At 44.2% G+C, this 23,739-nt stretch overlaps 1 protein-coding gene across 1 annotated transcript; it reads right to left on the bottom strand.

Moving 5' to 3' along the window:
* Window positions 1-1,427: 1,427 nt before the first annotated feature.
* On the bottom strand, window positions 1,428-23,733 carry Sgpp1 (sphingosine-1-phosphate phosphatase 1). Its single transcript, XM_055595540.1, has 3 exons — window positions 23,030-23,733; window positions 11,935-12,024; window positions 1,428-3,911 (listed from the first exon to the last, which is right to left on the bottom strand). Exons 1-3 carry the CDS (start codon window positions 23,687-23,689, stop codon window positions 3,360-3,362), a joined length of 1,302 nt encoding a protein of 433 aa, XP_055451515.1. The 5' UTR covers window positions 23,690-23,733; the 3' UTR covers window positions 1,428-3,359.
* Window positions 23,734-23,739: the final 6 nt, after the last annotated feature.

Raw genomic sequence — 23,739 nt, 5'->3', positions numbered from 1 at the left:
AAGAGAGTGATTCTTTTTTTTTTTTTCCTTTTCCTATAGCCTTGGCTGTCCTAGACTCCCTTTTGTAGACCAGGCTGTCCTCAAACTCAGAGATCTGCCTGTCTCTGCCTCCCTGAGTGCTGAGATCTTAGGCGTGGGCCACCAAGCCTGGCCTGAGGTTGAACTGTCTTATTTGAGGCTATGAAATTAATGTTTACTTCCTTAAACGTGTTGACTGTCTTTTATTTTTCCCTTGAATTTTTTTCCTGTGCATTTTCTTGTGGAAGCCATGTTTCCTCCTAAGATTTGTAGAGTTCCAGCAGGCTTAGTAACCTGGAGCAAAGTGAGGTGTGCTGGCGGCGACTGTGGCTTGGGAAATAGACAGGAAGAACAGGAATTCAAGGCCAGCCCGAGACACCTGAGACCCTGCCCCAAGAACTTAATGACTCATAAATTTAAGGGGAATTTTGACGTTTTAAGAATTTCTGACAGGCGTGATGGCACCTGCCTATAATGCTAATACTCTGGAAGACAGAAGCAGGCAGATCTCTCTAAGTGTGATGCCAGCCTGGACAACGTATGTCCAAGATGGCCAAGGCTACACAGAGAAACTGTCTCGAAAAAAAAAAAAATTCTTCAGGGTAGCCTGGCACTTGAGAGGCAGAGGCAGGCTGATCTCTGTCGTGACAATTGTGGAATTTTAGTTTCTGTAAAAAACACAGAAATATAAGAGAGTATTTGTTTTTGTTTGTTTGTTTGTTTGTTTGTTTGAGACAGGGTCTCTCTGTGTAGCCTTGGTTGTCCTGGACTCACTTTGTAGACCAGGCTGGCCTTGAACTCAGAGATGCCTGCCTGTGCCTCTCGAGTGCTGGGATTCCGGCTGTGAGCCACCAAGCACGGCTAGAAAGTGTTCCAGTTTTAATCCCCGGTGTGGGAACACGGGGCTACCTTGGACTGTCTGCAGCAGCAGCCCACGGTCTGCGTGGGTTTTGATAGCTGCAGGTAATTTCTTCGATTGTGTGATGTTTGGAATTCCGGGAACTTTTCAGAGGGTATGTAAATGTGACCCTGAGAGGTGGGGTCAGTGGTTGTTGGTTGTTCAGCTGTAGTTTGTTAGTAGGTGTGGGTGGTCAAAGAATAAATAAAAGGAAAGAAATTAGATTCAGGGATTTTCCTATTTCCTCTCTCCCATCTATCCATGTTTCTCTCCTCTTAGTGTTGGGGGGAGGAGTAAAGAGATTGGGGGGATATAAAGTCTGGGAGAAAGAAAAGCCCACAAAGTAGCGAAGAGCAGCTACAGATCTTTGTGAGTTCGATGCCAGCCTGGTCTACAGAGTGAGTTCCAGGAAAGCCGGGGCTATGAAGAGGAACCCTGTCTTGAACACCCCCGCCCCCCAATAAAAACAAAAAACACAGACAAATAACCCAGGCAAACAAAGGAAAGACCCTTTCAGTCTTCGATTTGGCTTTTATTTTGAAATACATTTAGCATAGAACTGTCAAACAAAAAAATAATAAGACACGAAGAAATAGAATATTTTCAAATTCTTTCCAAGCAACACACAGAAATTAACAAGATAACAGACCCAAAGTGTGGGAGCCCTTCTTGTAGCTCGATTCACTGAGCACACCCTTTGAGAAAGCAGCGCTTTTCACAGCTCCAAGCTCCTAACGTACCGACCTTTCCCTAAGCACCAAGCTTTCTTCTCCTTGTAGCCAAAGGGCCCAAATTGACTTGCTTAGAGCTGATCAGACTCTGGGTAAAAACTATCAGGCCCCTAAATTTTCAATCAGAATTATAAAAAATATGAGCTCAAATACTTATATTGTCCAAAATAGAAATATCCACTTTCTGAATAATCAGAGATATTGCACTAAAGTCGTTAACTCCATACCTGATGTTTATGTATATGGAAAGTTAATTCTCTTCTTTATGAAAAGCTCACTACAAATAAATATAATGTTAACCTAATTACAATCACACTTCAAAATATAAAGGCACAGACAGAAAAAAAGATAGTTTAATACTACACTCAAATTTTCCACTGTAAAAATAATAAGTTGGGAAAATAATAAAATCTAAGCTACAGATACTTCATGTTTGGGTTTTATAATCTACTTTAGATTGCTAAAGAGTGGAGTATTGAAAGTTAACAGTGGGAAATCCATCCTTTTCAAATAATTTAGAAAAAATGGCTTGTTTATGTAGAAACATTGTCTCATCTATAAATTTCAGTTACATTTCCACTCACTGGAAATATTTACTTGCACTATAAACAATCAAGACAATGTGCATAAGATATATATTGTTCCTATAACTTGCAACACACAGAAAAATACCTACAAAAATGGAAATACTTATCCATCTAGCTTTCCAATAAATTAGTGAGAAAATTTAGCTATTCCACATTTCTTTCTTAAAAAAGTCTAAAGAGTTATGAGTTGTTTGCCTCTAACTCTGTTAGTTTGATATATATTTTTTAAATATTTGCCTGATTATGTGGCTTAAGATAAAATTAGAGTCTCACTTTTAAATCACAGTATACATGGCGTCTCTCAATTCGGCAAAGGAAAGGCACAGTTAGCAAGCAATAAAATTCGGTACCTGAATTATTAAACTAATGACTAAAAGAATTGAGGGAGAAAAAAAAAAGTACATTCAACACAGTGTACAGAACTTTAAAAAACAAAGAAAGAAAGAAAAAAAAAAAAAACAAAAACAAAACACCCAAGAAACAGATTTTTCCCAGAAACTTGGTCCGTTAAAAATGCCTCCCATGTTCAACATTATGGATTAACATGAAAGGGATGGCAGTGTAAAGAGAGGCAGTAAATCAGTATATGTGGTAGCATGTGGACTGTCTGTAATTATCAATTCAACTAGGAAATTGGCTCCCATAGGAAAGAAACATTAAACTCACTGGTTACTAGCAACGTGCCTGCATCAACCCTGAAAACGCGGGCGCCGCTGTGTATTGTTGATTTTTGTCAATACACCCCGACTGTTCTTAGGTAAATAAATGCGTATATAATATATACTAGATGCGCTCGTGCACCTTAATATGCGAATGCACACTGTGTACCTCGATATATATTACATACAATTACAATTTGCAACAGCGCGGGGCTCTCCCAACTTTTTTTTTTTTTTTGTGAACATTCTGACTTTCTCAGTGCTGAGAGAGCGCGCGACCCACCTAAAACGACCTCTGGACGTGCAACGGTAAAAAATATGCACCGGCTGCAGAATTTACTTTTCTAAGTTACATTCTCGCAAAAAGCCCTCTGACCGGAGGGAATATTTTATTTTATTTATTTATTTTTTTTTTTTAGATATAACTGGCAGCCTCCTCTCTCATATCGAAGCGTTATTTCTCCTATCAGGAGATCCCGACAAAGGAAAATATGTAGGGGACCAAGAAGGTGATGGAGAAGCCCACCATCCCGTAGGTGATGTACCGGTAGGGCAGCTCAACCTCCATGTGCTGCCTCGCCCGGCGGACGTCCTCACACGGGATACTGAAGAGTTTACAGGCTAGCGGGATGGTGACCTTCTTCATGGTGTCTCTCACCATCAGCACAACCGCCATGCCTATGGCGACCCGCAACACGGCTTTCCCGACCAGCGCGGCGGTGAGCGGGGGGCTGGCCAGGGGTAGCGTGGGCAGCGGGGGGTCCAGCAGCAGACCCAGGTTATGAGCGGCGTGGCCGCCACAGGCAATCCCGGCGCCGCTTCCCAGGATCTCGGCTGTGTCTCCGCGGGACGTGCTCCAGGTGTCCAGGGTGAAGGACAGGATGCCCAGCACCAGGTGAAACCCGATGATGATGAGCGGGGCGTACCTGTAAGTTTGGTTGAAGTTGTCGATCAGGTCCACCAGCGGGCAGAGGGCGACCAAGATCACGATGGTGTACAGGAACCCGGCCACGACGTCCTGGAAAAGAGCAAAGCGCGGTTAACGTAACACCGTAACACGCTGTCTTTGGCGTTCAGCCTGAGGACGGGGCCCCGGACAAGCCGACCACAGAACAGCGCTGGGACTCGGGCCGGGCCGCCGCGAACGGAGCCCTGTGGGTGGAGCGCTGGCCTAGCGCGCCCGAAGCCCGGGTTCGATCCCCAGCCCTGCAGACGGTCAGGCAGAGTGGAAGTTTCCGGTTTCCGTAAAGACTCAGTTTTGACATGCGATGTTTGCTGGGCGCGTGAAAACATCCGTGGGTGGACTTTGAGGAGAGGAGATACACAGGCGCCCACGGACAGCGAGACAGCGCTTTCCGGATCTTCATGCTTCCACACTCTGAAGAACTGCTCAGTGCAACCAAACCGAGTCTCGCGGCTTCCGCTGATTTGTCCAGGCCTTCTGAATCATGCTGGTTCGTGTTGCTGCTTGGTGTTGGCCTTTGGACTGGACCGCTGGTATCCTGACGACTGAGTTTGGTAATCCCCTAAGGACCCATCTACCCTAATCAGCAGCAAGGAGATAAAAGAGGTCCACAGCCCCTTTCCCTACTAATCTCTTACCCAAGGCTGGAAGGGAGGTAGACGTGTTTAAGAAACCTAAATAAAAAGTAGGTTTGGTGGAAAATCTAAGCCTACACGTCGTGGTGTACGCTCAGAATCCTAGCACTTGGGGAGCAGAGGCAGGAAGATCAGAAGTTCAAGAACCACAGGAAATCCTGTCTTTAAAAATAAAATAAAAATAAAAAATAAAACAAAAATTGCACTAAAAAATGTTTTAATGATAAAAAGGATTATATTAATTAACTAATTAATTAATTAGGTCTTTTTGAGATAGGGTTTCTCTGTGTAGCCCTGGCTGTACTGGAACTCACTCTGTAGAGCAGGCTGGCCTTTAACTCGGGAGATCCACCTGCCTCTGCCTCCAGAGAGCTGGGACTAAAAGCATGCACCACCACTGCCTGACCAATAAAAAAGGATTTATTAATAAAAGGCTTTTTCCCCCCACTCTTTCATGTACTACATGTATGATGTATGTAAATTTAGTCAAGTTCTGAACAACATGTTTGCTGCTGTGATGTTTACATACAGCAGAAAGACTATTTTACTTCAGTGATGTGGTCTGTGTCATGAAGTTTATGTTTCAGGGAGAGATTGGAAATATTACTAAGAAAATATAAGTGTTACAGTTTTAGACAGTTGTAAGTGATGTGAGCGCTAAATCAAAGTCTTCTGTCTTCCAATGGTTTTGTGTGTCTTCTTTAAGAACTGAGTTGGAGGCTGGTTTTGGCTGCCCAGAGAATTCTAACAACCCGGAGCACGGATGGCTCAGTGATCAAGAGTACTTGCAGCTCTTTTGGAAGACCCAGACTCAATTCCCGTCACCTCCACACACACAAGTAAACCTTTACCAAAACATGTGTTTTAAGAAATTGTCCTTTGGCTGGGCAATAATGGTGCACGCCTTTAATCCCAGCACTCAGGACGGAGAGGCAGGTAGATCTCTGTGAGTCTGAGGCCAGAGTCTGGTCCACAGAATGAATTCAAGGACAGTTAGGGCTATGCAGAGAAACCCTGTTTTGAAAAACAAAACCAAAAACCAAAAAAACTGAATCTTGAAGGCTATGTTTGGTGACTGAAAATGACTGAAAAAAACAAAACAAAACAAAAAAACAAAACACCTAGACATAGTAATCTTTACTTTTTTGAGGACTATGAAAAACCACTAGGGAAGTACATATTAAAAACAAAGTGTTTGCTCTTTGACTCATGCTGGTAACAAAGAATTTCGAGTGCTGAGTGAGTGAAGTATTCCTCATAAATTATTCCTAGCACATGGTTAGAGCACCCTTAATGCTCATGAAGCCGGCAGCTTAGTGTTGTACCTGAGCATCTGTGAGCAGTTTGTGGGGCACGGACAGTGGGGTACACTTTACCCATACTCCATGCTAGTTCATAGTTAACAGTGAAGACACTGATTGTGCTTTTAAAAAATAATCAAAACAAGTAATTATTTTAAACACTAAAAGATATGAAAAGCACAAGTTGAGGGACCAACATCACATTCATAATGTTACAAAACTGGGCACAGCAATACATGTCTATAATTCTAGCACTCAGAAAGCAAAGGCAGAACCATCAGAGATTCAAAACCAGCCCAGGCTATGTGGAATCTTCTCTCAAAAACACAATGCCAACTGCTGAAATACCAACAAGCAATGTATTATTGACTAGTAATGATAATCATAGTTACTGTACAGAATTATTATTATTTGTAATACTTGAAAGTTATACCTGAGGTTACTTTGAAAAGGAAATTTGTAGAGAAAATTTAATCCAGCAACATGTCTGCTCTGGCAAGGGATCACGTCCAAAAACCTTCTTGTCTATGTGATCCAGTTGGAATGCAGACTCTCTCTAGATTACAGTATAATTGGGATGGACTGCAGACACGCCCTTAGTGTACCTCTTTAATCCCAATCAGTGGAGGTAAAGACAGTTTATAGAAGAAAGCAGCCATGTTTGAAAGTGACAACTAAACCAGGGATGGTGGTGGTTGCCTTTAACCCCAGCACTAAGGGAGGCAGAGGCAGATGGATAGCTGTGAGTTCAAGGCCAACCTGGTCTGTGAGTCCAGAACAGCCAAGGCTACAAAGAGAAACTCTGTCTCAAAAAACAAAACACTAAACAAACAAAAAAATACCCAAACAACAACAAAAAAAGTGACGTCTAATTGAGGGGCAGACAAAGTAATGAATCAGAGAAAGATTTGACAGAATGAATCAGAGCTAGGATACACCCAACTCTTTAGAGAACAGGGCAGCAAAGATAGGCTACTTAGGAGCAGTGCAGGGAAAGAGAAAAGAGAGTTTTTACGAGGAGTTTCTTACTAGGACACTTTTACAGAGAGAACAAGCTAGACACACGTGAAAACGAAACGAGCCACAGAATGAGAAGGAACCAGAAGATTAAAACATATTGCCAGAATTCGCTTGAGGCCAGGCAGAGCAATTTAGTCAGAAGCCAAGAGAAGCCTGTTTGAATTAGTCATCTTGGGGAGAAATTTAGGCCCGAACAGCTGAGGTCACCAGCTGGCAAGAGTTCAGAAAGAACTAGAAAGGCTTGGGAATGTCCCTCATCTGAGGAAATAAAAACAACACTTACAAAAATTGTTAGGTGTGGCGGCCACATGCCTTTACTGCCTTCCCCTACCAAGCTACCCCAATAGCTCCTGTAACTACTCTTACTTATTTTATCTTATGTGTATACACGCACATTTGTGTGTGTGTGTGTGCACCTGCTTGGGTGACTTCATATGTACCACATGCATGTAAGGTCCTTGGAGATCCTTAGAGACGGACCCATGGAACTAGAGTTATAGACAGTCATAAGTTGTTATGTGGGTTTAAAGGTCAGCCTGGGCAGCCTGACTGAGACATCGTTTTTTTTTTTTTTTTAAAAAAAAAAAAAAAAAAAAAGCAAATCTTGGCATGTAGGTAGGTAGCCTGGCCAATTTGTGAGGTCCCAAAGTTTAATCCTTGGTACTGAAGTAACTGAAAACAAGATAAAGTCAAATCAAACACATAAAAGATTAGGCCTCCACATTCACCAACTAAAAAGGACTGTCAGGGCTGGAGAGAGGGTTCAGTTAAGAGAATGTATGGTTCTTGCAGAGGAGCAGGTTCAGTTTCCAGCCCATGTAGGGTGCCTGTAACTCCAGCTCTGGGGATCTGATGTCTCCTGAAGTCAATGTGCACACTCACACACACGCCCTTCTCACATACACATAAATAAAAGAGATAAAACTAATGTCAATATTGTTTTTACACCAGCTGACTCAAGAATGATAAAATCTAGTAGACAGTATAAACGGACCTCTGCAGAAATAGCTGATCAATTACTACGCATTTTAGTTTTTTTGTTCTGTCTTGATTTTTGACATAGCATCTCATTTTGTAAGCCCAGTGGCCTTGTAATTCATGCTGCGCACCAGAATGGCCTCAAACTTAAGAGATATACCTCTGGAGCGCCGGGATTAAAGGCATGTGCCTGGCTATTACATCAATCTTTCTTTTAAAAACAGTATTTTTTGAGATCGTATATTCAATAGCCAGATTCTCATTGCTCTTGGGATAATAATAAATTTGGAGACAAAAGTATATTTGCCCTACAAAAATATTAGCTACTCATTTTTCTCCACTCGTATATATATGACAAAGGCTGGAGAGGTGCCTGGCTCGTGGAGTACCTCCCTGCATGTCCAGGACACAGAGTAAGATTAAAAGCAGAGAGGCAGGGGCAGGACAGGATCTCTGTGAGTTTGAGGCCAGCCAGGACTACATAGTGAGTAAAGCACCCAACAGCCTCAAGAACAGCAGAGCCATTTGGCAGCTTTTTAGAAGTGACACCACTATGGACAGGAATAACACGGTACAGGCGGTGATGGGCAGCAGGGTCTTGGGAGAGCCGGTTGTTTTACTGCTGGTTCAGGATCTGTGAGAACATCTGCGGCTAGGAAGGACAGTGCAGGCCCGGCTGACGCAATCTTCAAGGTTAGACTGCAGAGCTTGTCAGGGTAGCCAGTTTCGGCGCTGTTGTGGAGGCAGGAAACGCCTGGGCCTGACAGGATACTGGTGTGTGTATATGGTCAGAGGACAAAGTTAAGCAGGTTAGGGAGGAAATTCTTTAGGTGCATGTGTGAAAGAAACTTTTGGACCCATGGTTTTGGTAGTTGGGGGAGGGGAGGAACCCCAACCTCTGAAATAGGCAAAAGGTAGGGAATTTGGCAGTACTTATCTGGAGTCCATCTGACCTGAGTGGTGAAGTTGGTTGGATTTCCTGTAGTTTACAAGAGTCCTTTTTAGTTTACAAAGAAGCTAAGTTTTAAATGTGTTAGCATCGCCATTGTTTGTACTCTGTAGTGAAATACACATTGTAGAAAAAGGCAGCAGACACACATCTTTGTGTCAAAGCATTGTGGAGGCTTGGGGAATTAGTCTGAGTTAATAACATGAACACTCTTAAAAAAAAAAAAAGATATATTTATTTATTTACTCAGTACTCTGCCTGAATGGACTCTTGCACACCAGAAGAGGGCACCAGATCTCATTATAGATGTTTGTGAGCCACCATGTGGTTGCTGGGAATTGAACTTGGGACCTTTGGAAGAACAACCAATGCTCGTAAGCTCTGAGCTATCTCTCCAGCCCAGCATGAACAATCTTTAAGGTGAGCTCAGGGAAGACAGAAAGAAGCCTTCCATGAAGTAGAAGGGGCAAAAGCTCTCTTGATCTTGGTTTCAGTGTGATTACACATCATGAAAAGAGGCTTCTTTCCTCTATCCAGAGTACCAGATGTATATAAATCTAGCACAACAAGAAACATTTTTAAGTCTATATTTAAAAGCGAACCAAAGAAATTTTAAAATCTTGAGCTTGGGACTATGACAGTGGATTGTATAGCGGAATGTTCTACCAGGGTTAGATTAATAAATCAGAGCTCCAGTGATTAATGTCAAAGCTCTGAACAATCTTAATACCACAGTAGCATAGCAACAGAAAGAAATCTGAAGCATTTTCCATTCTTTTTATATGAATTACTTTCTTATAACTATCTAGGCTTTCATTTGTAGTTATTAACCTTTAAACACCTTCTTAGACCCTAAAACACTTTCTTGGGTCCTCACAACTTAAGTTTTTTGTCCTTAGGCCTTATGTAAGCTTTACATCTTTCTTCCTATCCTATTATTTACCATGAGACACAGGTGAGGCTGCTGGGAGCAGTCACTGTCCTTTAGCTAAAGGACTATTAAAAAGTTACATCTGAGACCTGTTTTTCTGAGTCTGGTGACAAGGCTGACTGTGTATAGACCTAGTAGTAGCACCTTTAGGAGTGAGGATCAAGGCCTGATTTTTACACAGGAAGAGGACTAAGGCATCTGAAGCCTTGGATTCAGCTCTTAAAATGATACATCTTTCCCTAACTAGCCTCTACACCCATCAGAGACCTGAGATAGAAGGCAGGGTCTTAGAAGGAAAGGAGGACTTTTCCATTCACTCCTATGTCAGAAGTTGGCAACGTGACCATAGGACCCAAGTGTGAGGTTAAAACAGACCTGTAGCGTTACCCTGGGCTTGGTGAGGGTGACAGAGGTTGCTGAGGCTGGGAGCTGTCAGTCCCCCACCAGGCCAAGGAGTGTGAAGGCTGGAAGTGTCTGTGGTGCCTACACTGGTTGGGCTGGGCCTCCGTGGCTGGGCGCCCTCCTGCATGAGAGCATTCCTACTTCTAGTGGCCAGGATGCTGGTGGGCAGGGCATGGCTTGGTGAGCTGCTGAGGGTTGGGGCAGCTGCAGGGCCAGTGTCTTTCCTGGCTGCATTGGAAACAGGTCTCTGGTGGAGCTGACTTACGCTGGCCCCCAGCAGGATGGGCGTAGCAGGCCTCCCTTGTTCCCTCTGTGGGAATGCTGATAGCCACAGGACAGCACCAAGGCCTGGAACTAAAGCGTAGCTTTCTGCTGTAACCGAGCCTGTTGGGAAGTCTCGGCCACCTCCTCTTGGGCTTTAAAGACCTTAAAAACCTTCTTCACCAACTCCTGTAAGGGAGTTTGGGGACCATATGTCTATGGAAAGTAGATTTAAATAAGCAAACTTTGCTTGTTTCTAGTTACTCTCTGTTTAACTTTAAAACCATGTCTAAGAGGTTAAATAAACCTTAATCTTGTAATTAGTCACATTAGTTCTTATCATAACTACAAATATATTTGTGGACACATTAAAGGATTTGATCATTTTTAATATGACTGACTTTTAACTTGCATTTCTTAATCATTAAAGACTAGGACTTTTGGTTTCATCCCTGTTAAGTTGGGATCTCAAAAATCGTAAACATAGTCCATAAAAGGTCTGGGAACCTTTTGACCTTCTTATGGTGTACCACTACAGAACATAACAGTTTCCTGTATTAGTTAGTTTATTGAAAGTCTACAGCTATAGTATAGATTGTAACATTAGTAAAAACAACGTGTTTTTGAGACAGTGATTTATAACCGTTTGAGTGTAAAGATAAGAGTACAATAACCAAGTTCTAACACTGTGGGAGGGGGGGGTAGGGGCGCCTGATCAGAGAAAGAGAAGGAAAATGTAAGAGAGGCTTGGAGGAGTATCTGCAGAGATAGCGAGGCAGGCATGAGAAGGGAGAGGCATCTACCCAAAGGTCCTAACATTCCTGAAGCTTTGGAAACACCGTCAGCACTGGAGGGGGGAGTGGAATACAAGGTTGAGACATTAACACGCCAAAGGCATCGCCAGTTCTGCAGAAAGGAGAAACACGTCTGTATGTTCTCATTCAGGTCTTGGAAGAAATGTTATTCCCTCTCTACCTATCAAAGGGAGATATTGCTCATCAGGAGCCACTATTCCATCAATCTCTCTCACCTTGTAAAAATTTCATGTATATCTTTTAATCTTCACACCTAAAATTCTTATTTACGAAAGGCCCTTCCCCATTCCTGGAACCTGATGGCCTGGAGGGGATGATCCCTTCCCTCACTGCCTTCATCTTCTTTGAAGTAACTCTTTGTTTGTTTGTTCTTCAAGAAAGGGTTTCTCTATGTAGCCTTTGTAGACTAGGCTGGCCTGAGACATCACAGCCTGCCTCAGCCTCCCTCAGTGCTGGGATTAAAAGGGGGTGCCACCACACCCTGCCTGCATCCTGCCTGGCTTTGAACTCATTCTTTGAAGACTAGCCCACCCAGAAAGACCAAGGTTGTGCCTCAGCCAGCGGGGAAAGGATACAGTCTGCATCAAAGCAAAAAGCAAGTGAACTTACTAGCTACTTTTGTCTTGTTCCTGTTTTTCTTTGTATGACAACAGATCATATAATCATTTGACTTACTTTTCTAAACTCTTCTGCCAGTGTCTGAAAACAACAACAAAACAAACAAACAAACAAACAAACAAAAAACCAACCAACACTTCATATATTAAGGACACCATTTTCCTTACCAGGATGGAATGCATTCCCATGTAGACTCTACTTAGGCAAACTAGGGAACTCCAGCAGGGAATGAGGATCAGCCCGTATATAAGAGGATACTGAAGGAGAGAGAGAGAGAACAGATTAAGTTAGATAGCTACAAACAAGCAAATTAGAAAACAAGTCACCGTGCTATAAAACCCCATCCAGAACTATATGCTTCTACATGCTTTCTACCCCCCCCGTTATTTTCCCAGTGCCCAACCACGCACTGCACACAGCAGACATTAACAAAATGCTTCTGCATCGATCACTTAGTTGTTTGTTTCTCTAAATTGGGTCTCTCTGTATAGCCTGTCCTGGAACTCGCTCTATAGACAAGTCTGGCCTCAAACTCACAAAGATCTGCCGCCTCCTAAGTGTGCATGATTAAAGGTGTGCTGCACGATCACTGAAAGGCCACACACACACACACACACACACACACACACACACACACACACACAGTCTGCATGCCCACTTTAACCACGGTGCAGGAGCTCTAGACCGTATCAGTCTATATCAGTACCCTGACCTCCCTGGGAGGAAGAGTGGTATTCTCACTCTCTCCCGTCCAGAGTGGCTGCCAGTTGCAATCTACAGAGTGGTGTTCTTCCCCATCGGAGAGGTAGTTTTCTACTCCTGCGCTCTCCATTACATTTAAAATTGCAATCACACCGAGGAAAGTGTTAGTGGGAAGCAAGCACGATGCGGGAGGATCACTATGGGCTCAAGGCCAGTCTGGGCTATCTGACAGGCAGAGTCAAGTTGGGAAGAACAGATTTGGGTGGTGTGAGCCTCATGACTTCAAGCTCCCAAAGGAAACTGAAGGCGAACAGCAGTTGGAGAAGCAGAGAGGAAAAGAGGTCTGAACTCCAACAAGCAAAAGGCTCAGGCAGGGTAACTACTGCAGCCTGAAGCCAGACTGGGCTGCGTAGTGAGATCCTGTCCTTCTATTTAAAAGGGGGCAAAGGACAAAAGCACAAATCAGTAAGTGCTTTACATTACTTCCAAGCGCATACAAGTATATGTCCAACAAATTATATGATGCTTTAAGTGATTTTTTTTTTCCTTTGTGTTGCTAGGGTTGGAAACCCAGGGCCTTTCCCATGCTAAACAAGCCCCGGCCTCCGGATGTTGGGCCCACAGGGATGTGTTACCATACCTACCCCTTCTAGAAGGCATTTGTTTGCTTGTTTGGTTGGTTAGTTATGGCTTCCTGAGTCAGGGCCTCATTCAGCCCAGGCTGGTGTTAAACTCACTACTTAGAGACCAATAAGCTTGAATTTGGTTCCCCTGCCTTTGCCTCCCAAGTACTGGGTTTCCAGGCGTGAGGCGCCAGCCCAGTTTAGGTACTTTTAATCTCCCGGCACTGTTGACTTTTTCATGGCCTGGCCTTGATAACAGGGAAAGCCAAGTCACCGTTTCCTTCAGTTATTCTACAGAATGGTTTTATTCAGCCTGATACGCTTTCCCGGCTGCTTATCACACATGATCACCACTGTCTGGCACACCGTGGCGCCTTCCACTCACAGGCATGGGAGGGAGGAAAAGAGCCAATAAAATGACTTGCAATTAAAGCAATTTCAAAAACTGTCTTTAAAAATAATCCACTTTTTGAGACACTGGGGACCAAAGCAATGGCTGAAGGCCAGGGAGCACTCTACCGATGAGCTACACTCCGATCCTTCTAAGCACAATTTGATTTGTTCAGAATAATTGCAATATGGGACAAGGACAGGCAGCAGGAAAAAAACAAAACAAACAAACAAACAAAAAAAAAACCCATCAGTTTTGAATTTGAGTAACTACACACGCTTCTCACACAAAAGGGCAGCGGTGGCGCACTGAGGGCTGATTTTATCTTGTTCTTGCATCCTGCCCACGAAATGAAAGCTGTAGTCTGGGTGGAAGGCATGTCAGTATGTGAAAGATAAAACACAACATACATGTTCATATACAGTGATTCGGCAATTCTAGGGATCTGGAGTAAGTAAGACAGAAATGTGGGTAAGGATTCACATTACCAAGATTGTCACAGGAAGCTTCCTACAGCACACGGTGCCGTCGGGGGGGGCTCGGGAGGGACAGCGTCATGGCACACGCTGGTCATGTGCATAGACCTACTGCCCGCCATTTACAGAACGCATCTACTGGAAGTCTCAGATGTGAACCACAAAAAGCAACTTCAATTGTCCCGGAAGAGAAAAAGGATCTGTATTCAAGCCTCTGGCTGTCTCAGAGAAATGTAGAAGGGACCCCAGCTGTGTGATGCGTGGTCCAGGGCTGTCTCTTCTTTCCACACGAACACTGCATTTTCTTTTCTCTGGAGACAGGCTTCTGGGCTGACTCTGCCTCATTGCAGGGGCGGGAGACCAGCTTATGTAGCCTCAGCTCGCCAAGCTGACCTAGAGAAGACAGGTCTACCTGATAGGTGAGGGGGGGCTTTAGAGGGCTACACGATAGGCCGATTCTGTTTCTTCAGCTGTGGGGCTCTGGGGCGGCCGGTAAAAAGCCTACAGTGTAAAAACCCATCTTTCAGGAATATAAAGACATTTCACTCAGGAAGCTGGGGCAGGAGGATTGCATACTCAAAGTAAGCCTGGTCTATACAGTAAGCAAATTAGCAAGAACCTGTCTTAAAATTTAAAAACAAAACAAAAGAGGAAGGGTCGGCTGCACAGCTATCTCAGTGGTAGAGCGTTTGCTCAGCACGTGTGAGGGCTGGTTCACTCTACAGCACGGTGTAGGAATTAACACAGTGCTGTAATTTTCTAACAGGGTGCAGCCAGGTTCTCCAGAGAAATAACCATAGAACGCGTCTGTACATTATATATAGGAAGAACGTTACATTGAGGAGCTAGCTTGTGCCAGTGTGGAGGTTCACAAGTCCCAAACCCACAGGCTGGGGGTCCAAGAAAGAATCTGAAGGAATCTGTTGGCAAAATTCTCTCTTCTAGGGCAAGCCTGACTATCTGAGCTCAGTACTTGGACAGATGACGAGGACTGACTCCCCCACCAAGCTGTCCTGACTTCCACAGACACACACTAATGTAAGCTGAAGCTGGGCACGGTGCTCACCTTTAACTCTGGCTCTCAGAAAGCAGAGATAGGTGGGCTACATTGTGAGTCTTGCCAGAAAAAAAAAAATAATGATGATGATGATGATGTAATGTTCTTTAGTGAAAGTTTGCTGGGAATAAAGATGTTAATTTTACCTATAAAATACTTTTACAAGCCGATGCAGTGGCTCACGCCTGGAATCCCAGTATTCAGGGAGACAGAGGCAAGTGGATCTCTGTGAGTTCGAGGCCAGTTTGAGTCCAGGACAGCCAAGACTACACAGAGAAACCCTATCTAGAAAAAAAGACAAAAACAACAACAAAAAATGTTTTCACAGATGCATCTAGATACACTGGTCAAAAAACGTGCACATGGTGGCTAAGCAAAAATGAGATGTGAGCCTAAGTAAGTACCACGTATAATATTGAACAAAAGCAGTAAGCATGACACATACGTGGTCTTAATTATACTAAATATAAAATAATGAACTTGATATACAATACAATCCCATCCTTTCCAAATCCCAGAGAGACACATGTCAGCACCCAGCCATCATTTCTCAGCTTCTGAGTTTGGGTGCTTGTGCTGAATTTACTTATGTTTATGGCTTCTCTGGGGCACATGCTCTTTTACTTCCACTTCTGGCTTTGTCTGTGGTTTTTGTTTTTTATGGTATGGCCTCTTCTAACTGTGCTGTGCAGGCTCACACCACTCCCCTGATGAGGCACATCTAGTGGCTGAAGACAGTCTCTGATGATTGACTGAACTTGTGAATAACGCAGAGCCAGATGAGGCACGCACATGCATGTTCAGGCGTGAAAGAGGGGACTGGAGCAGGAAGGAAGGTGTCCAGTGGGCTTTGAGGCAGACTCTTTTTCCATAGTCTGGCCCCAGGCCCTTAGGTGACCCAGCAGCATTTCTGTTGCTCTTGGTTTCTACAACAAGCCTCAGATAGTATACAAACCAACTTCCTCTTTTTGCTTAACCTAGACAAGGTGCATTTGAACCCTTCATATACATGCATACAAACACCCTTAGTTATATACACCTCAGATACTTTTTTTTTTTCTTTCTTGTTCTGAAAAAGGGACTTCTTTGTGTAGCCCTAGTTGGCCTGGAACTAGCTAAGCAGTAGGCTGGCATCAAATTAAAGAGATCGGCCAGTTTCTGCTTCCTGAGTACTAAGACAAGTGGTGTATGTCTCTGTGCCTGCCTCGCCTTAGATATTTCTAAGATAGATTCTTTTTAAAAGAGACTTAACTTTTTCTGCTGTCTCTTTGGGGCAGGGTCTCTCTCTGAACCTGGGGCTTATGTTTTTCTCTGCTAAGTCAAAAGTCGAAAGAAAGCCTTAGCGCTCCCGTCTCTGCTCCCACCAGGAGTCTGGGGTTACAGGTGTGCTGGGGACGCCCAGCCTGTCATGTGGGTGCAGGATCCAAATTGTGACCTTCACGATTACGCAGCAAGAGCTGAGCCATCTCTACAACTCCTTACGATGGCCTCTTAACCTCTCAGAGGTCAACTCTTTGAATGCTGATTTGTGTGCCTGTGTTTCGCTCTCTTCATGTGTACATCTATATTCAGAGGCCAGAGGACAGCCTTGGGAGTTGCTCTTCGGGAGAGCTGCCACCTACGTTTTGTTGAGGCAGGTCTCTCACTGGCCTGTTAGGCACCCGGGGAACTAGAGGCTTGCTGGGGTGATCTTCGTGTGCACTGTGTAAACACTGTCTTTGTGTTATTCAGATGCTGATCTCTGTACAGGCAGAGAGCTTGGTACAGATTGGATTTCGGGAGTGTTGAGCATCACCTGTCTCAATGTTTTGTACACATACACTTTCCTCACCTTCTGATTGGTTTAAGAAAGAGCTGAATGGCCAATAGGAAAGGCAGGAGAGATAGGCAGGGCTCCCAGATAGGAACTCTGGGAAAGAATGAGGCTGGAAACCAAACACAGGGGAAGAAACCAGTGCTGGTACCGAGAAAAGGTAATGAATCATGCAGCAGGACGTAGATTAATATAAACGGGACAATTTAAGTTAAAAGCTAGTTGGGGAACAAGCTGAAGCTAAGGCCAGACTTAAATAATAATATTTAAAAAAAAAAAAAAAGTCTCCATGTCATCATTTGGGAATTGGCTGGCCAAAGTCCCATTTTACAAGCTGGCCTGGGAATTCCAGGGATCTACTTGCCTGTCTTCCCAGTGTTGAGATTATAGCTTCCACCTTCACGCCTGGCATGGCATTTGTTTTGTAAGATTTATTTTTAATTACATGTCTTTGTCAAAGTATATGCACATGCATACAGTACTCCCGAGGGCCAGAAGAGGGTGCCAGATCCCCTCAAGCTGGAGTTACAGGTGGCTGTGACCTACCCGTTGTATGAGCTGGGAAAGGAACTTGGGTCCTCTGTAAGAGCAGTACGAGCTCCTGACCGCTGGGCCATTTTTCCAATCCCTGAACCTGGCTTCGACACACAGTTTACTGAGCCCTTAAATATTGTTATCTTAAGAGATAGTTTGCTGGACCCTTCATCCTTTTCATTGTGTGTTGTCTTAGAGGACAATATTCGGTTCTCATGATTCTACTGGGCAGTCACATGCTGGCACCAAATCTGTCCTTATCTTTCACGGAGAGAACTGACTCCTTCATTGGCCACACACAGGTGGGTGTTTTAAAGATGTCAAAGGCACCAACTCTTTGGTGACCCTGCATTCTCAATACAAGATGCTTGGGGGTTTTTGTTTGTTTTCTGTTTTTGTTTTTGTTTTTTTAACCTCTTCACAAATAGGAAATTTAGACACAATCCTTTCTCCTTTTTTCTCTCCTTAATGGCAAACCCAATAAATCATGCAGTCTTATCAATTCTGCCTTTAAAATCAACCAAATTCTATAGGTGTGGCAGCACACGCCTTTAATCCCAGCAAATACAGAGGCAGGCAGAACTCTGAAAGAGTTCCAAGGTCAGTTTGTGACGCAGTGAAACTTTGTCTCAAAATAAATAAATAAATCTCTCAAATTCAAGATAAACTTGGTGAAGCCTGTGGTGGCTCACACCTTTAATCTCAGCACTTGGGAGGCAGAGGCAGGTGGAACTCTGAATCTGAAGCCAGCTGCTCTACAGAGTGAGCTCCAGGAACAGCCAGGGCTACAGAGAGAACCCTGTCTCAAAACGAAAACAAGCAGCACAAACAAACAAACAAACAAAAAACCCCAACTCAGCGGGCTTCAGTTTACCTCACAAACTAGGTTACGTTATAGTACTGGGGAAAAGAGGTCTATCTATACTTCATAAACCACACAATTAATTCCGTCAAAATTAGTGAATTTTTGTATCAGGAAGCAGCCCTAAATAGAAAAACAAAACAAAACCAATGGATGTGATCAGTCCCTATAAGTTTTACCTAACAGACAAGAACATTTTGAGATTCACATAAGTTTTACACTGTAAAATATTCTTTTAGCTCTTTCTCAACTCTTTTAAACATGGAAAATCCACTCATACCTCACAGGTCATTAAAAACCCAATTAAAAACCCAGCAGAACTGGGGTGCCGCACAAAGTTCATGCTTAGCACATGAAGGTCTGGGTTCAATTCTCTAATTCTACCCAAAATCAAAGTACAACAGCACAAAACAGAGCTGCAGGTCTCTGTTTGCTAAGGAGGGCTGATACAGAGGCAGATCCGTATGGCTTCTCCCTTGAGCTGGCAAAACCACCTTCTCTGTGAGCAGCTCTACCTGTTTTCAGTGATCCAGAACTTCTTCTGGACTACAGGCAGAAAACTCTTCCCAAATACCCGTATACTCCCCTCGACAGAACAACCATACTTATGTTCTCATGTATTGCCTGCCACACTGCATAGAAATTAGACAGATTTAAGTTATTTGTTGAGTCAAGTGTTCTCTTGATTTAACTGTGGAATAAAAATATATAACTATAGTGAAAGGAAAACACTTGTCATTATTCTCAGCAGTCGATATGATTTCCTGTGTAAGGAACATGCAGAAATTGCTACACAAATTATTAAAATAATGCAAAGTCCCACGAGGATGTCATAGGTAAGCTCAATGCATAAGACAATCTATTGTATTTTTGTATAATTCATGATAGAAACAAAAATGTAAAGTAACTAGAAATAAACCCCAGTGTTTAACCTATATAAAGAAAACTGTGAAGTTTGTTTGAGACCTTCTTTTGAAAAAACAAATCATGATTGTATCTGACATGTTCATAGCTCAGAAGATTCACTATTGTAAGGCCATCAATTCTCTACAAGTTAACTCACAATCTCATTGCAACTTCAATAAAGTTCAAAGTTGCTTATGACAATTAAAGACACAGTTTTAAAATATATACTGAGAGTTGGGTCTGGTGGCATAGACCTGTAATTCCAGCTACTTGCAGGGGGGGGGGGTGAGACAGGAGGATGCCAAGTTGGAGACTAGCCTGAGCTATAGGGTGAGTTCAAGGTTAGCCTGGGCAACTTAGTAAAACCCTGTCTCAGAATGAAGAAGGGTTAGACCTAAAAACCATATAGATACAAGCAACACTAAATGGAGCCAGCCAAAAGCCCTGGCTTCAATACTCAGTACCATGAAACAAACTAAAAGGAAAGATTCAAATTAGCTGTAAAGGAAGATACTTTACTGGAACAGGTATCAAGATTTGATCTAAAACAATGAAAGAAAGGAAGAGACTGGGAATGACAAGGTAGACAAATGCACCAGTGATACAGAACAGAGAACCCAGAATCAGAACCACACACATCAAGGAGCTTGATGGGCAACAGATGTGGCCTTACAAATAAAAGATAAGCCAGAGCAGTTAATTATCTATGTAGAAGAAATGATACCACATTCATTTCTCAAATAAAAATAAAACCGATGAAAGGTGAACTAAAGATTTCCATGGGTATCTACATATTCTCTTTCCAATTAAATAGCTTCATTTCTAGAACTAATTATAACAATAATGATGATTTTAGTTTTTTGCAGTTTTAGATTATGTTGGGTGCAGTGTCATATGCACATATGGAGCTAAGGGGAAAACATGCCATCATAAGTTCCCCAGTTATGATTCGGAACAAATTCAGGCCATCGGGCTTGCCAGTGAGTGCCTTTACCAGGTTAAGACAGTAGGGCCAGCCTTAAAACAAGAGTAAAAAGCCAGGCATGGTGGCACACACCTTTAATCCCAGCACTCAGAAGGCCAGTGGCAGGCAGAGAACTATGTGAGTTCAAGGCCAGCCAGCCTGATCTACAAAGTCCAGGACATCCAAGGCTACACAGAGAGAAACCCTGTCTCAGAAAAACCAACTAACCAAATAAACAAACCCAACAATAAAAACAGGAAATATCCAGGCACAGTGATGTGTACCTAGCACCCCAGTTCTAAGGAAGTCTATGTCTTGTTTGGCATCAGCCTGAGAGACATAACAAGATCTCATCCCAAAATCAAAACAAAACCCAATAAACAGACCTTGGAAATGAAAATATACATTCAGAGGATTTGATGCTCCTTTCTGATCACCATGGACACCTACATACATAAGTGTGTACACACACACACACACACACACACACACACACACACACACACGAACAAACACAAATAAATCCTTTTAAAAAATATACCAACCCAAGCATAGAGACACTTATGCCTGCCTATAATCACAGCACTTGGGAGGCTGGTATAAAAAGAGCTTAGGTTTCGGAGCGGCATCTCTATACTGAGATGCAGGATTGGTAGGCTACGCCATCAATCAGCAAACAATCAAAAATCTAAATGGCCACCAACTAATGGAAGTGTAAGTACAGGTAATGAAACACTCTTCACTGAAAAAGAGGACAAAGTCCCGGGTACAAACTACACTTACATATGAAACTGTTAAAAGAAACTTAGAAATGCTAAGTGAGGGGGTTGGAGAGACGGTTCAGTGGTTAAGAGCACTGGCTGATCTTCCAGATGGCTCAGTGGTTAAGGAGCTGGGTTTAATCCCCAGAACCCATGTGGAAGCTCACAACTGTCTGTACCAGTTTTAGGGGATCCCATGCCCTCACAGAGGCATACATGCAGGCAAAACACCAATGCATGTAAAATAAAAACAAATTATTAAAAAGAAATGCTAAGGGAATGCTGGGCGGTGGTGGCTCTCACCTTTAATCCTGGCACTCAGGAAGCAGAGGCAGGCAGATGGGTATCTGATTTCCAGACCAGCCTGGTCTACAGAGTTCCAAAACAACCAGGGCTACAGAGAAAGCCATGTCTCAATTCCCACCCCACCCCCACCCCAAGAAAAAAGCTAAGTGAAAAAAGCCAGTTACAACAGGCTATATATAGTGCAAGCTTCCTCTAGTATGAAATGTTCACAAGAGGAAAATGTATATACAGAGTGGGTTGAGGGTTGCCTTAGAGATCTGTTTGAAACTGGATGATTTGTCTATCAACCTGTTTGTCACCTAATTGTCTAGCTGCAATTTCACAGCCTGTACGATGTGCAAATGTTAAATTAAATACAGTAGGATTGTGTATGATCCCTGTTTGAGGCCAGCCTGATCTACAGCGTGAGTTCCAGGCCAGCCAGAGCCACACAGTGAGACCCTGCCTAAGAACAAAAACTGGAATATAAGCTTAGCCTGATTATTCAGTGGCCTTAAAATGTTAGAATATTGATAGCTGCACCCCATAAACAATAAACAGCAGAACTATTTTCAGACTTCCTGTTAGCATGTGTCCTGAATAACTGAAGAGCAAAACCAACCAGTTCTCTCACTCTCTCTCAGAAGTATTAGCAGCACAACGATTCAGGGAGGAGACGTTGAAAGTCCCTGTCATACGCTCACCTAGTAAACAGCACGCCAAACACACAGTCTCGCTTTTTGGAATATTTAGATCGGATACGAATTTTTAGATTTTTTTTTTTTCTTGCAACCCAAATGTGACTACCTATCAACCAGGGGTTAAAAAGGAAGGGACTCTGTATGTCAGTCTTCCTTCCTAATTTCATCGTTCTTCCTGGGTGCGCGCCTGATTCAGGGACACACATACTGAAACTCCCTGTGGGTTAAGAAAGCCCATACTGGAGTTTTACAATACAGTTGGCATTTCCCAATCCTGTGCAATGAAAGGGCCAATGAAAAGACGCAATGAGTTCCCCCGGATTATTTTTAAGAGACCGGTCTGAAAGAGTAACAAACCACACGAGAGAGCTAGATCCGGCAAGGCCAGCCCTCGAATACATTTCACTTGCATGTAAAAAGATTATTAAATTGTAAACACAAGCATCAGTTGCAAACCCTGGGGAGCGCAAAATGCGGAGGCCAAAGGAAGCAGGCTAAATAAATAAATAAATAAATAAATAAATAAATAAATGAATAAATAAATAAATAAATAAATGAGACTTCCATTAAAGACTCCTTGATGGTCCCTGATGCCCCTGATGTCGTTTGCCACTACGGTCAGCACAGTTCCTGGGACTGCAAAGCGGAGCACCGTCACAGTTACCGCCAGCAACAATGTAACAACTAACAACTGGTTCTGCAGACCACAGAGAAGTGAAGTCAGTGTCTCAACAAATCAGCAACCGGTCCTTTAGAAACTCACTCAGACTACTTCCTCACCTTTCGGCTTTTCCTTTAAGTGCCATCGCTCTACCGCTCGGAAGAGCCTGTGTCAGAATCACACCACTGTTGTAAAAACACCGCCTAGCAAGAAAGTTAACGCCTTTACATCGCGGACACCACGTACCGCGGAGAAACCGGGACTCAGCTACCAAAAGTACTCGAAGGGTCAGGCGTCTGAGAAACCATCTCTAACTGTATCAGAACACAGTGTTAGTGGTTAAGATCCCAGATTTCCCCCATCAGTTAGTTTTCTAGAACTCGGACCAGGCCTGCTTGTGGGTAATGTGCGAAGCCGTGGGGTAGGGGTTTGGGACTGGAAGAGCCAAAAAAAAAAAAAAAAAAAAAAAAAAAAAGTGCAGAGAGCACCTGGAACTCGTCGGTGGCGCCGAGGGGCGCAGCGTTACCTGCCAGCGGCCGTACGTGAGCAGGACCAAGGCGATGGGGATGGCGGTGCCGGACATGGCGTGCGTGGAGGGCATGCTGTATTCCGAGTTGTAGAAGACCTCCAGCTTGACCACAGGCGGCGAGGCCGGCCGCGGCCAGCGAATGATGTCCTTGGTGCACTGGCCCAGGTACATGACCAGCACCCAGATGATCACCAGCCTCCGGCCCACAAAGGGGTCGAGGTTCCAGATCCAGAAGGGGAAGAAGAGGATGTAGAAGAGCTCATTGCCCAGTTCGGTGCCGAAGCAGAACAGGTAGTAGAGCGGCCAGTTGCTCACCCTGACCGGCTCGCCCTCCTCGCCCGTCAACGAGTTGCGGCGCAGCGAGCCCGCGCGGCGGGGGCCTCCCGGGCCCGGATCGGCCGCCAGCCCGTTGCGCACGCCGTTGGGGGTGCCGGAGCAGTCGGGCTTGGCGGGGCCGGAGGGACCGCGCTCCGCGGCCGGCTGGCGTCCCCGTCGGCGGGGGTCCCCCGCGGCCCCGCGAACCTCGCTCTCCGCATCCTCGCCCGCCGCCGGGCTGCCGGGGGGCGCCTCCACCCCGCACAGACGCTGGAAGCTCGCCACCCGCTGCGGCTCCTGCAGGCTGACGGCCAGCCGCGCCAGCCGCTGCCCCAGGGACATGGTCGCGGGCCGCACTCGGGAAGGGATCCGGCCACGCGCGCTCCCCCGCC

The sequence above is a fragment of the Psammomys obesus genome, unplaced genomic scaffold (assembly GCF_907164565.1).
Source record: "Psammomys obesus unplaced genomic scaffold, mPsaObe1.curated_primary_1811, whole genome shotgun sequence".
In the NCBI taxonomy this organism is placed as follows: domain Eukaryota; kingdom Metazoa; phylum Chordata; class Mammalia; order Rodentia; family Muridae; genus Psammomys; species Psammomys obesus.
Note: the sequence above shows the minus strand (reverse complement) of the source record. Positions and strands in the feature narration are given on the sequence as shown.